The sequence below is a fragment of the Grampus griseus genome, assembly GCF_964374135.1.
Source record: "Grampus griseus genome assembly, chromosome: 11".
In the NCBI taxonomy this organism is placed as follows: domain Eukaryota; kingdom Metazoa; phylum Chordata; class Mammalia; order Artiodactyla; family Delphinidae; genus Grampus; species Grampus griseus.
Window position 1 is genome coordinate 84,042,333 of NC_139005.1, and position 13,463 is coordinate 84,055,795.

The window sequence follows — 13,463 nt, forward strand, 5'->3', positions numbered from 1 at the left end:
AAACAATGTACATACCTTAAATAAAAAATACGTTATTGCTAAAAAATGCTAAGCATCATCTGAGCCTTCAGTGAGTCATAGCAGTGATAGCAAAGATCACTGATCTCCGAACACCATAACAAATATAATCATGAAAAAGTTTGAACTATTGTGCGAGTTACTAAATTGGGACGCAGAGACAGGAAGTGAGCCAATGCTGTTGGGAAAATAGCACCAATAGACTTGCTTGACACAGGGCGGCCACAAACCTTCCATTTGTAAGAAACACAGAATCTGTGAAGCACAGTAAAGCAAAGCACAACAGAAGAGGTACGTCTGTACTAGTATTATTCAGCTGCAAGCTCCAGGGATTTTTTTTTTTTCTTTTTACTCTGCCGTTAATATAGTGCAGGGAGCAGAGTAGAAAGTCTTCCCGCAAGGCCAGGAAGTCAACCACTTACTCTGTTGTGTAACTGAGTGAGCATTTTATCGCTCAGAGCCTTAGTTTCTTTAGCCACAAAATGGATTAAAACTGTCCCTATTATTGCCATCATTGCATGCATTAAATGCTATAGGAAATGGGACACATCTTAGCAGAGTGACCGGCCCACACAGTAAGTGCTCAATCGGTGTTTACAATTAGGATGGGAAAAAGTTTAATGATGATGATGAAGAAGAAAAAGGAGGAGGGGAAGAGGAGGAAAGAAGGGAGACTGGAGTTACAAGCTCCTTTTCAATCTGGCTCTGATGTTACCAGGATTCCTGATCTTGGGCCTCAGTTTCCCCCTGTATAAAATTCGAGCTGGGGGATTCACTAGCCGCTGCAATCCCTTTTGGGTTTCATATTCCAACTATGGAGGGCTGAGGCTGGCCAGGGGACACATGAAAATATATTGATACTTCCAGTCAATTAATGTGTCGGCCTCGCTTGTTTCTGGAAGTAGAGCCACTGCATTTCTTCAGCATCCAAAATGCATGGCCCCCACCATTTCCCTTTCTCTCACCCAAGAAACAGGGCTCTACTCCGGAGAGAAGCCTTGTTGTCCCCGCCTTGGTTCACAGCTGGGTGAACCAAGCTGGCCGGCTCCCAACTGAACGCCAGAGGGCAGCAGAGCAGCATATTTTCAGCTTTGGCTGACCTTTTTTTTTTTTCTTCTCTCCTCCAAAGGGAAAACACTTTGTAGTTGGGCCACATGGCTTGGTTCAGACCTCTTGGTGGAAAAAAATATCAGAGAACTTGAGAGGGCTGCAAAGACTCAAAGGATTCAAGTCTTGACAAAGAGAAGGCAAAGGTCGAAGCAGCTTAGCAAGCCCCAGGACCTAGTCAGGGAGACTGTCAGGGACCCCCAGGGGAGGGGGCACTGCGAGGCCATGGGGTGCTCACCCAAGTCCAGGGGCCTTCAGTGGCTTCTGGGCCCCATGATCATCCAGAAAAGGCCCAGCACAGAGCAGGCTAGAGAAGTGGCAAAGCTTTGTGGCTATAGTCACACAGACTCTGGAGCCAGACTGCCTGGGTCCAAATCTCACCTGGGCTACTTTGAGACGTTGAGACTTTGTGCCAATTACTTAACCCCTTTGTTCCCCAGGTTCCTATCTGTAAAACGGCTATAGTAAGAGTATGTACTTCCGAGTGTGTGAGGATTAAATGAGCTAGGACAGTGCTTGGCACAGATACTCACATTATGAGTATTTGGTATTATTATCACTATCGTGATCATTATTATCATTAGAGAAAGCCAGGTAATAAGGGGGGATGGGCCTGCTACACACTTTCTCCAGGCAGCAGCCCAGTCCTACCTTTGAATCGGTTCCCCCATCCCCTCCCCAGACCTCATGTGAGGTTAAGGTGTTGTCTCCCTGAGGCCGCCGTTGGGTACAGCCTCTGCAGTAGAAAAGAGGACCCAGGCTGGGCTTGACGATTAAGAGAAGTAGTTCACCAGCTGTCAGCCTGGGGAGCAGGGACGAGCAGGGCTTAAGGAAATGAGACCCAGGAGAGGCAAGTTCTGGGTGTTGGGGGGTCAGGGGGGACCAAGGTCCTGCCATGGCTCACTGCCTGGGGAAGAGGCCCAGCTGAGCACAGCTGGGAAGCAAAACAGGGTGCGGACAGCAAGTGCTAAAGGCAGGAGACTGCAGAGAACCGACTGGAAGCTGGTAGGTCTGCGTTCAAGTTTCAGCTTTCCTACCCATCCCTCCCACAGAGAAAGTTCCTTGATTTCTGAGTTTCTGGCTTCTCATCCGTGAAACAGGTGCGGCAGCCACGCGCTCACCTACTCTTCGGTTAGGATGAGAAGCCACTGATACCCAGTAGGTAGACCTGTGTCATCATTACACTTGAACCTCTCAAAAAAAAGTCTCAGGGACACTTGTCTGGTTAAGTAAGGTTCCGCAGGCCACTGGTGGCAGGGGCAGGGCCCATACCTGTGTCTCGATCCTCGACACCTGGGCTCTTCTCATTTCCCCGGCCCCAAAGTCACAGTTACCTATTTTTCCTTTAAAGTTACATTTTTTGTGAGCGTCCCATACGTCAGATGCTGCACTAAGCGCTTTACTTCCATTGTCTGTTTCAATTCTCAGAGTAACCCTAGGGGGGTAGACACGATTATTTCCGCTTTGCTGATGAGCAAACTGAGGCTCAGAGAGATGAAACGACTTGTCCAAGATCACAGCACCGGCTGGGCGGGAATCCGAACCCTGTAGCTTGTGCACTGAACTTGTGCGCTGAGCTGTGCTGGGCTGGTTTAGAATAAGGTGCAGGTGAGCGGCCCTTGACTTTAGATTTCTGTTCTCCTGCCTGGAGAGGGGAAGGAGATGACAAACTAACACAGGAATTTAGAGGGGCTTGAAGAAAATCCCTAGGACAGCCTCGGGTCCTCACCACCTTCCATCCCGAGCCCCCCTGGCTTTAGGGGAGGTAACTATTTAACACCTAAGTCCTCGGTTCCTCAAAGACACCTCCACATTTCCTTTCTCTTCTTCAGTGACACTCACAGGCCCTTCCCCTCCCACCCAGTCTCACTCACAAAGCCGGGAATCCAGACTGACCCCAGCGACCCAGGCCTCTGTTTTGAAAAGTTAAATCAGATTAGCTCATTAATGACCTTTGCAAATACATCCGCGGTGGGCTGGCCCCTGTGAGCCCCTCCACGGGCTGGCGGGCTGCGGGGCTCCGCAGTTAATGAATGGCTTGGGCAGGCTGGTGCAACAGAGGCCCTCTGTGAGGAAAGAAACATCGGGGTGGGGGCGGGGTGCGGATCATTAATAAATATTGATTTGACTCCAAGGGAAGCAGCCCGAGGGAGACCTGGCCCTGGACACCCACCCACGTCGTGGTCTCATTAAGTCGGGGTCAACTGCTCAGCCTGGGCGCCGAGGGGCGGCTGGCTCAGGGGTGTTCCGGAGCAAAAGCCTTCCGCAGCCCCCAGGCCTGGCTGGAGCCTGCTTCCCGGCCAGCGGGTCAGAACTGGCCCATTAAATTTATAGCAGTTCAAGGTGCAGCCTGGGTCCTATCTAACCCCCTCCCTCCACCAGCCCCAGGGTGTCGCCAACAAGGCACCCAGGCTTGCCCCAGACTTCTGTCTCCAGGCTGTCTCAGGGAGAGCCATAAATCCTCGGCTTCCTAGGCCCAAAATAGAAGGGTGTTTTGCACCCCTTCTTCCCAGGCTCCTGGATGTCCCCTCCGAAGCCTCCGATGGCCTCCAGCTGGGCAGAGAAGCCTTTGCTGTGCTGATCACAACAGATGAAGACGTCTGAGGGGGTTAGTTTTCTCTTTTAAGGAGTTTCTATTTTCTTTTTTGAAGAGGGAACGCCCTTCAGGAAGGTCTTGGCGAGAACAGGTGACCCAAACCCTGGCCGACGGAGCCAAGCTGGTCCCTGCCTCCTGGATGGAGCCGAGGCGTGGTAGGGCAGGGCCCACTTTTATCACTGACAGCCCAGGCAAAGCCTTTGATCTCTCCGTCCACATGTCAAAATGAGAATGAGAACCAGATGAATAAAAGGAACCTAGCAGGAAGTAAAGAGTGAAATGGAGTGGAAATGAATAAATGGATGGAATGAGTGAAAGATACAAGGGAAATAATGAATAAAGAAAAGGGCATTTATTCCAATCACCAAGCTAACCTGGAGCTATCCTCCTCATAGCCTTTTTAAGATGTCACTTATCTTATAAACGTGCCTATTGGCAGGTTGTCCACCATATTCCCAAATACTGAATTCTGTTTTCTGAGCGCTCACGTTGCCCTGAGATCTGACTACTGGCTACTTACAGCTGGAGTTACAGACAACCTCCATTGGATCAAACAGAATGCATCTAAAGCCTTTTCCATATGTCTGTCCCCCTCCAGGAGCCCCTCCTTGGCCCTGCTCCCCCTCTCCCCACCATGCCCAAGAATGACTTCAGTGTATCTCCTAGGTGCTCCTGACACACGCCCACTTCCCTGTCCCTGCATAGACATGGCCAAACAGCAACTACCTCCTACACCATAAGGCATGTGAGTCAAGGCACCATGTGTGTTGTTTTCCGTACTGCATCCCTCCGTGTGGCTGCCACTGAATGAATGCTCAATAAATACGTGTTGCATGAATGAATGACCAACCGAATTAGGGCATAAATGTGAATGAAAGAGAAGAAGGTGGTAAAGCAGACTCTGGTTTTTGAGAAGGAATAGTAAGAGAAAAAGGAAGAAAACCCCAATCGTCAGGATTTTAATAAGTAAGAGCCACGTAATTCATAAAATACTAAGAAAAAAGAGAATTCTAGGGGAAAACGGGGTCAAAGGCTACAAATATTTCAAAGAGGATGAAAACAAGAAAGAGGTTACTGCTTTTGGTAACGGATGTTGTCAGGGTGCTAAGGAAGAAGAGAAGGAAAAAAGGGAGGGGGGCAAAGGGAAGCAGGGAGGGAAAAAGCTGAATGTGAAGCTGTTTCCTAGACCAGTGTTATTTCCGATATACCGCATGGCCAAGTGGATAATGTCAAGCGTCCAAACCATGCTCACAGGAAGTCAGCTTCGAGAATGAGATACCATTCCCAGGGCCCCTCACATCATCCCAAAGAGGAAGTTATCTCCCCGGCTGCGAGGTGAGGCTGGCCCCAGTGAGGGGGTGACGGCCACCAACTCCCTCTGTGTTATTAGCCTGGTCAGTGTGTCCACCCGATGGAGCCGGTGGTGGCAAATAGTCTGACATTAAGCTGAGGTTATAGATCATAAAGCTCCCCCCTTATTGAGGCTTAAGGAGGAACAATATCAAGGGCCTGTTCAACTCAAGCAAGTTCAACTCAATCCATCAAACACCCTAACACGCAGAGTGTCTTGCACGAAGACCCCATGAGCCCCAGAAAGTGGCCAAGTGGGTCTTAGGTCTATTTCACAGATGAGGAAGGAGAGGTAAAGAGGTCTCCCAGCTGCTAGGGAGTCAGATGGGATTCAAACCTAGCTGGCAGTTTACAGAACAGGAATTCAAATCCTGCCTCTCGACTCTAAACTAATTGCTCTTTTTGACTTGCTATGATACTCCCTCAATCCAGCATGAATGGCAACTTGACATTCAGTTAAAATCATTTCATATTCCTTTATTACCCCTTCAGTCGAGGGAACACACCTGTCACAGACAGAAAAGGGGTTCTCAGTCTAATTCTTTGTAATTTTCACAATCCAAAGAGCACATCATGGTGGCCTTTCTTTACCAAAGATCAGGAGTTTGGGGATTCTGGCTTTGCCTCAACCGTAAGATTCCCGGGTATCCTTAGAAAAGACTCAGGGACAAGTTTACTGGCCATTTTGCATGGATCCTTCATGCCAGGCACATTGTGCAAAGTGTATCACAGAATCCCCACAGCCGCACTGGCACACAGATATCTTCATTTTACAGACGAGAAAAGCTAGGCCTACAGAGGGCGAGTAACTTGGCCAAAACAGCTACAGCCCTGGAACTGAACTGGAAAAGCAAAGACTCCAAAATCCACACCACGGTTCAAGTGTACCACTGTCTCGCTTCCTAATGTTGAGAATGAGAATCATGTTATCTGTTGCCCTAGCTATCTGAGTTGACTGTGGCAAAGCTTCCATGAGACAACCTAAGGGGAAAATCGTTTGGATTTGGCATGCAAATAAGGAATTCCTGTTAGAATGAAAGCCTGCTTACAACCTTATGATCTTCCTCAGCTTGAAGCCCTGCAACCTGGCAAACAGACTGGCTACAAACACAGCATTTACTCAGGATCTTCCCTTGCCAGCGAACAGAGCTGCCTCTGACAGATTGCGAAGCCGCAAGCCCTGGACCGGCTTCCAGTTGCAGGGCTGATGCCACTTTCCCCTCAATGGGCTTATCCTCTCAGCTGCGAGTCTGCTTGTCCCGATGAGGCAGAGTGGAAACGAAAGTCCCATCCTCAGCTGCCAGAGGACTTGCGGCAGCATCAACGCAGGCTGGAAGCAGCCCGGTAGGCTGGAAAAGGCTGTCAATCATTCCTGCGTGTCTTTGCAAACATGCCGACCCTCGGTCTCCTGCAGGCCCAGGGCCACGAACATCTACAGCCGTGAGGCACACTTGGGGCTGAATGAAACGCATGGGAGGAGGTTTGGAAGTGAGGAGGGGGACAAAGGAAAGATGATGGAAACAGAACAGAGGAGCAGAGGGAGAGAGAGAGGAAAAGCAGGCACAGGTGACGGAAATGGGGAAAACCCCCGACCATCTGGACCCCCTCCTGCCCTAAGCAGCTTCTCTCTACAGGGTCTCAACTCTTTGGGAACAATGACCCTATTGAAAATCTTCTCTCCTAAAAAATATGCACGCAGGTGCACATGTACCATTTTGCCCAAAATCCCAGGGGCTTTGCAGACTCCTCCGAGGAACCCTATCCTTCCTCCTCCCACGATGGATCTGAAACTGCAGCCTTATCGTGGCACTGCCTTTCACGGCAGCAATGTTGAAGCAGAAGAGGGAAACACTCAAGAGGGCTGGGAGGGGAGAGGGGCATATATGAGGGAAGGAATAAATATAATGATGTTACTTTGTTGTCTCACAATTAAATCTTCGTCTTCTCCACTTAAATCATTGCTTCAGGAATTAATCCAAATAAGAAGACAAATAAAATCATAAAGGCCCCTAGGCTAGATATAGGTAGTAGATACAGAGATGAATAAATAAATAAATAGTCTTTCTACTCCCCACAGAAAATCGCAGTTGTCTTGGCAGTCTGGACTCCCTTTGTTGCCACAGCAAGACCCTTACAATCACCACCACAGCATGAACGAAATCTACTCAATGGCCAACTGCTCTTGGAAAATAACGCCAAACGGATAAATTTCTCAAAAGGTGATGATCCTACACCTCTGTCTAGCCAAGTCATTTTGTCCATCTGCTGCTCCTGGCTGCAATCTGCCTCCATGTAGGAATTTTCCATTGCCCCCGCTCAATGTAATGTCATGCAGAAGACTCAAAGGGAAATGTAAAAGGATTAGTAGATTGATCGATGGAAGATATTAATGCTCTTTCATGTTGGGTTGAAGAAGGATTTGAGGTCATCAGGAGAGAGGGTAGCCGGAGAATAGACCTCAAGTATTCAAAAGACTCTCTGGATTAAAATCCTATTAAACTCACATCAGCTTCTCTAGGAGGCATTTTAGAAGGTTGGGGTTTCTTTAACATGTCACCATAATTAGCCTTCCCTTAAGCTGTTTTGGGTGGGGAACTTTAGCAATTAAGAAACTGAAAACTTTCATTTTCTAGCGCCCACACGGCCTTTTGAACGGTTTGAAAACTAGAATGGAAAGTGGTTTAGCCTAATTGATTTGAGGGGTTCAGATCTCTCCCCTTCAACCTGCTGTCAGACTCGCCCCTGAGATCTGAGCCCCTCAATAGAAAGGGCATTTTGTCAAGTGAAAGAATCAAAGGTTCGGATCTATGATGATGCCTTTCTTCTTCTAATCATCCTCCCGTGGAGTTGGACGGAAAGAACAACTCTGCAAAGGGATGGTTGTTTCCCCTAAAAAGGTCTGTTTCTGGGCCCAGATTCCAGTTCACAAAAACTACCCCAGACACCCAAAGGGCCCGTGTCTCTCAGCAGGTGCAAAACTGGGCTGTTTCAGCATCACTGCATGGAGATCAGCCGGTCCGTTACGTGGACATGAAGGTCAGGAAACCGTGTCAGGGAGTGGCAGCCAATACGGGACAGAGTGCACAACCATCCAAAGCAATAAGGGTCGAGAAACACGTGTTGTTTTAAAGGGTTAGTCTGAGCAGTTTTTTCCTCACTAGGTAAAGTACCAATCCAACGTTAAACATCAACGCCCTGCCATTTTGAGCCCCACCAGGGAATCAAACCTGTGCCACGTTCCACCTCTGACGAGCCCAACACTGATGATGTGGTGCCTCTGTGTCAGAACGTTGGCTTCTTCACTTTCACACTTGCTGGGTCCTCAGAGTCCAAAGTGGAGAAGAGGCCCAATTCCACCAGCCGTGTCTCCATCACAGCGCCCGCCCCTCTTCTGTATTCACCTGGCTGTCCTGTCATCCTCGCCAGCCTATGAGTTCACGAGGAACGGGCCGTGCTGACTCTCTCTCCTTCCAGCTCCAAGCACAGTGCCAGGTACAGAGCAGTGTTAGACATCCGCTTGCCCACAGCTGCACAGAATTCACTCTGTGCCTTAAGGCAAGTCACGGCCTCCATTTTTTATGATGAAAAATTAAGGAGTCTGTTGGGCCGCCTGACCTGTGAGGTTATTTTCTAGTTCCCAGAATCTCCGAAAACGTAGCTGTGTACAGGCTGGCTTTTCATGGCTCCCGTGCTCAGGTCATAATTCATAATAACAAGGATGATAATGCTAAGAATAGAGAACTTCTGTTAAGCCCTTAAACATGCTCAGTGCTGTTCTCAGTGCTCCACTGGTGTTATTTCATTAATCCTGTGAGGCAGAGACTCGTACTCCCATCTGATACAGTGATAGACTGTGGTGATCAGTAATTTGCCCAAAGTCACACCAAGTGTGTATCCTGGTTCCGGAGTCTGGGCTCCTAACTGTTCTTCCACATCCTATTTCGGAGCCTCCCGTTCAGGCTGCCAGCCCTTCAGCTGATCTCTGTGCATCTTCCCTGCCTCCCCAGGGGGCTGCCTGCCTGCCTGTCAGTTGCTTTGATTTCCTACCCCAGGGCCCCAGCTGGCCTGGCCTCTACCTGCTCTGAGCAGAGGCAGAGCTTGACCCACGATTCAGCAGGCCCTTTGCCCTGAGGGCCTGTGGCCCCTGTTGGGAGCAGGTGGCCGGAAAAGCAAGAGAAGTCCGTTGTCATCAGGGCAGCAGCTCACTTGGGAGGTGGAAGAGGAAGGAAGGCAGATAGGGTTATTCTGAGGAGGAATTCCAAGTACGCGCCCCAGTGACCAGAGACCCTGTGCATCGCTGGGCACCCTTGGCCAAGGCAGAAGCCCAGGATGGACTTCCGTGTCTTGGTTACAGCCACAGGAGGACACGAGCAGGAAGAGAGGAGGTCTCCTAGGATGGCCTCGGAGGTGTCTTTTGGAAAATGCTTCAATGGCCTATGCGAAGAGGTGGGTCTTGTCTCATTGTAAAGCATCTCTGCCTATTAACATACTATTTTCAGGTACAGAGCCTGAAATCCTCTTGAGCTGGTCGTCAATGTTTTGGCAAGAAAAAAAGCTTTTGATTTTACAGTAGAAAAAAGTTTTTGATTATATGGGAAAAAAATAGTTCATCTCAGCAATCACACTTCTAAGTACTTACTTAAATGAGTCAAAAACTTACGTCCACAGAAAAACCTGCACATGAATGTTTAACAGCCTTACCCATGGATAAACAAGATGTGGTACATCTATACAATGGAACATTATTCAGTAATTACAAAGAATGAGCTATCGAGTCACAAAAAGGCATGGAGGAACCTTGCTAAATGTAAAAATAAAACAGCCTAAAAAGGATATATTCTCTATGATTCCATATTCATAATGCATGACATTCTGGAAAAGTCAAAATCATGGAGAAAAAAAAGATGAGTGGTTGCCAGGGGGAGGGGATAAGGAGGGAGGGATGAACAGGGGGAGAACAGGGCACTTTTCGGGCATTGCAGCCATTCTGCATGAGGTGTAATGGTGGATACATGACATTATGCATTTACCAAAACCAACAGAACTACACAATACAAAGCATGATCCCTAATGTATAGCCTTTAGTTAATAATAATGTATTAGCATGGCTCACCAATTTAACAACCATCACATACGCTCATTTATCCAGCTGGGCACTGTTCTACGCGCCAACTATGGAAGATCTCATTTAGTCCTCACAAAAGCCCTATGAAAAACTGAGGTCAGAGCAGTTAAAGAGACTTGTCAAGGGTCTCAAAGCCAATAAGTGGAAAAAGTAGGACTTGAACTGAAGCCTGTCCAACCCCAAGCCCATACTCCTAATTCCTTCGCTCTACCGCCCTACTCCCCTCCAGGGCACATCAATTACATTTTGTAATAGGGAAGAACAAATCTGACTCCATATTAGAGCTGTTTCTTTTACTTTAACCTTTGTACTCTGTTGCTTGTGCTTAGTCATGATGGCTTTGCACGTTTTGTAAAAGAATGTTGCCTATAGCCTGAAATATACAGGATAGCCTATTCTCAGGGCTCTGACCTTTAAGAGTTCATACATACAGGGATAACTAGTTGCAGAACAGAGAATAGTATTTGTTTTGTTGGAGGTTTATAGGAATATCATGACCTGACCTGTGTGGACACCTGCAAGAACAAAGGATTCCTGCACCAAGAAGTTTGCAACAAACAAACTCTTTCGCCTTTTTAGTTTCAAAGAAGGTCTGAATTATTTGATAAGGTAAGATGGTTCTTTGAGACACTAGTCTGCTATCATCTCAGTCTGAGGGCTTTCTGAATAAAGTCGTTACTCCTTGCCCTAACAACTGGTCTCCTGATTTATTGGCCTGACATGACCCGAGCAGAACAAGTCTGGACTCAGTAGCAATTTCAGTAAGTAAATAAGGGGGCAGAACAAGTCATGACAACTGCTCTGTTTAGCCATCACTCACAAGCATTTGCTGAGAGCTGTGTATTAAGCACTGTACTAAACTCTGAGGATATTAACATAGGTAAGAGACTCTCCCTGCCCACAAGGAGCTTGTAATCTAGTGGAAGAGACAGAGAGACAGTGAAAGACCTAAGAACAGAGCCAAGGAGCTCCAGCTCCAGAATTGACATGTCATGAGAAGGACTTGGGGAGAGGCTATGAGATGAAATGGAGGTAACTAAAGAATTTGTCTCAAAATTATCTTTATATAGAAAGCACCCTGGATACCCTAATCATCCTACCTCTAGAAATTACAAAATTGACAGCAAAATAATCCACGAATGAAAAATATATGAAAATTGCAGCAGAAGACAACTAATATAAGAAACAGCTATCTTGAGGAAGGGGGAAAAGAACATTTATTAAATGTCTAAATATGCCAGGTACTCGTCTGAGTCCCTAACCTATATCCTCTCACTTAATCCTGGTCTTCCAGGGTAGAGATTATTATTATATTATTATTGCGGTACGCGGGCCTCTCACTGCTGTGGCCTCTCCCGTTGCGGAGCACAGCCTCCAGATGCGCAGGCTCAGCGGCCATGGCTCACGGGCCCAGCTGCTCCGCGGCATGTGGGATCTTCCCGGACCGGGGCACGAACCCGTGTCCCCTGCATCGGCAGGCGGACTCTCAACCACTGCGCCACCAGGCAAGCCCGGTAGAGATTATTTTTGCCATTATTTTATGATGAGAATGTAGGGTCATCTGTGTTGCAACATTGCTGTCTCTTACCTGTGTCTTTCTTCTTATCCCGGGAAAGCTCGTGCACAGTGGCCCCAATTTCATGCCTCAAGATTCTGATGATGTTTGCCAGAGCGGGCATGCTGCGTTTATCCAGATAGGTGAAAAATTCATACTCATCTTTCTTTAAACGTGAAGGTCTTGATTCAATGTGGGTCAGGTTTATATCATTCTCCTAGAAAACAGGTGTAAGGGAGTATGTGAAGGGGGCAGTCACTGGAATTGACACAGACCAAACACTCAAAACCAGAGCAAAACACAACGAAAGGAGAAGAGATGAGGAAGAGTAGTTCTTTTTCTTTTTTTTGTCTTTTGTTTTTTAAATATAAGAATAGAAGAAAGTCTTCAACACTGCAAAAGTTGTTTACCTTTTCTTCTGCAAAACCAAATAACTAATCACAAGAGGTGGGGGAGACAGTTCAAATGCCACAGAATTTAATCACGTGGAAATCTGCTCAGGGCTTAGAGTTGCAAACATAAGATTTCATTGGGTCAGTGGTTGCCAAAAATATTTACACAGGAAAACCTCCTTTCCTGAATGACATCTCACAGAATCTCAGTAATAGTACCTCAATAAATAAATCAATAAATACAAGCAACATTGTTCTGCTTGAATAGAGTCCACAGGAGTCAGGCTTCTTGGGTTTAAATCAAAGTTCTTAATTATAGTGGCTACGAGACCTTATAAAATGTACTTTCACATTTCTAATCGTCAGTTTCTCCACCTGTAATTTGGTGGTACTATGGTACCCGCTTCATAAATTTTTGGAAACATTGGATGAGATGATACAAACACATTGCCAGGTACTTAGTAAATGCTCAGTTAAAATTATCCAGTATAATATCATTCATATTTTTATATAATTACTTTTCATTCAAGTTATGCCACAAATGTGTATGTAGTACCTACTAGGTCCTGATCACTCTGCAAGGCGGTTGGGATATATCAGTGGACAAAACAGACTAAGATATTTTCCTTTATAAAGCTTCCATTCAAGTTGTGAAGAGACAAACAACAAACATAAAAGATAACCGATTTGTGTATTATTTTATAATGATTATAATGATAAAGGCTAAGGAAAAAATACCAAGCAGAGCAGGATGAAGGGAATGGGCCGTCCTGGGATGGAATGAGGGAGATTACAGTATTTAACAGAGCGGACACATGAGGCCTCACTGAGAAGGGAAGGCTCATGTACAGGCATTCATTAAACGCCACAAAAATAATACTCACTTAATAAAATGTCTCAACTTCAATGTCTTTAGCTGGTGGTACTTTAGTTATTATGGGGTTTGTCATTTAAGAAGAACTATTTACTTAAATTGGTCCTCAAATTTGAATGTGTGGTACTCATCTGCTACTTATTCAAAAGTCTGATTTCATTGACAGTACGGTTCTTTGTGAAGAAAACCAAGTCTCTTTACTTTATTAAAATAAAAAAAGGGGGGGTTGCCCCAAACATTGAAATGGATAAAATGTACCCAGAAAAAAATGTTTAACTTGAATAACTCTATAATTTCAAAGAAATGAAATTCATCGACCTTGTAGTTCAAGAAGCGTATCTTTTTTCTTGATGGTTAGTGGCACAGGGGTAATTACAATAACGATACCTTTTGCATTTGAATATCACTTTACAGTTTAGAATTATTTTCTGTGACCTTCCCAACAA

The 13,463-nt window shown here is 46.4% G+C and overlaps 1 protein-coding gene across 1 annotated transcript in view; it reads right to left on the reverse strand.

Moving 5' to 3' along the window:
- The window catches only part of PAH (phenylalanine hydroxylase), a 71,326-nt gene that overhangs the window by 37,874 nt on the left and 19,989 nt on the right, over window positions 1–13,463 (reverse strand). The window contains exon 3 of the mRNA XM_082665054.1: window positions 11,785–11,968. Coding sequence (XP_082521180.1) covers window positions 11,785–11,968 — 184 coding nt within the window. The remainder of the gene's footprint in view (window positions 1–11,784; window positions 11,969–13,463) is intronic.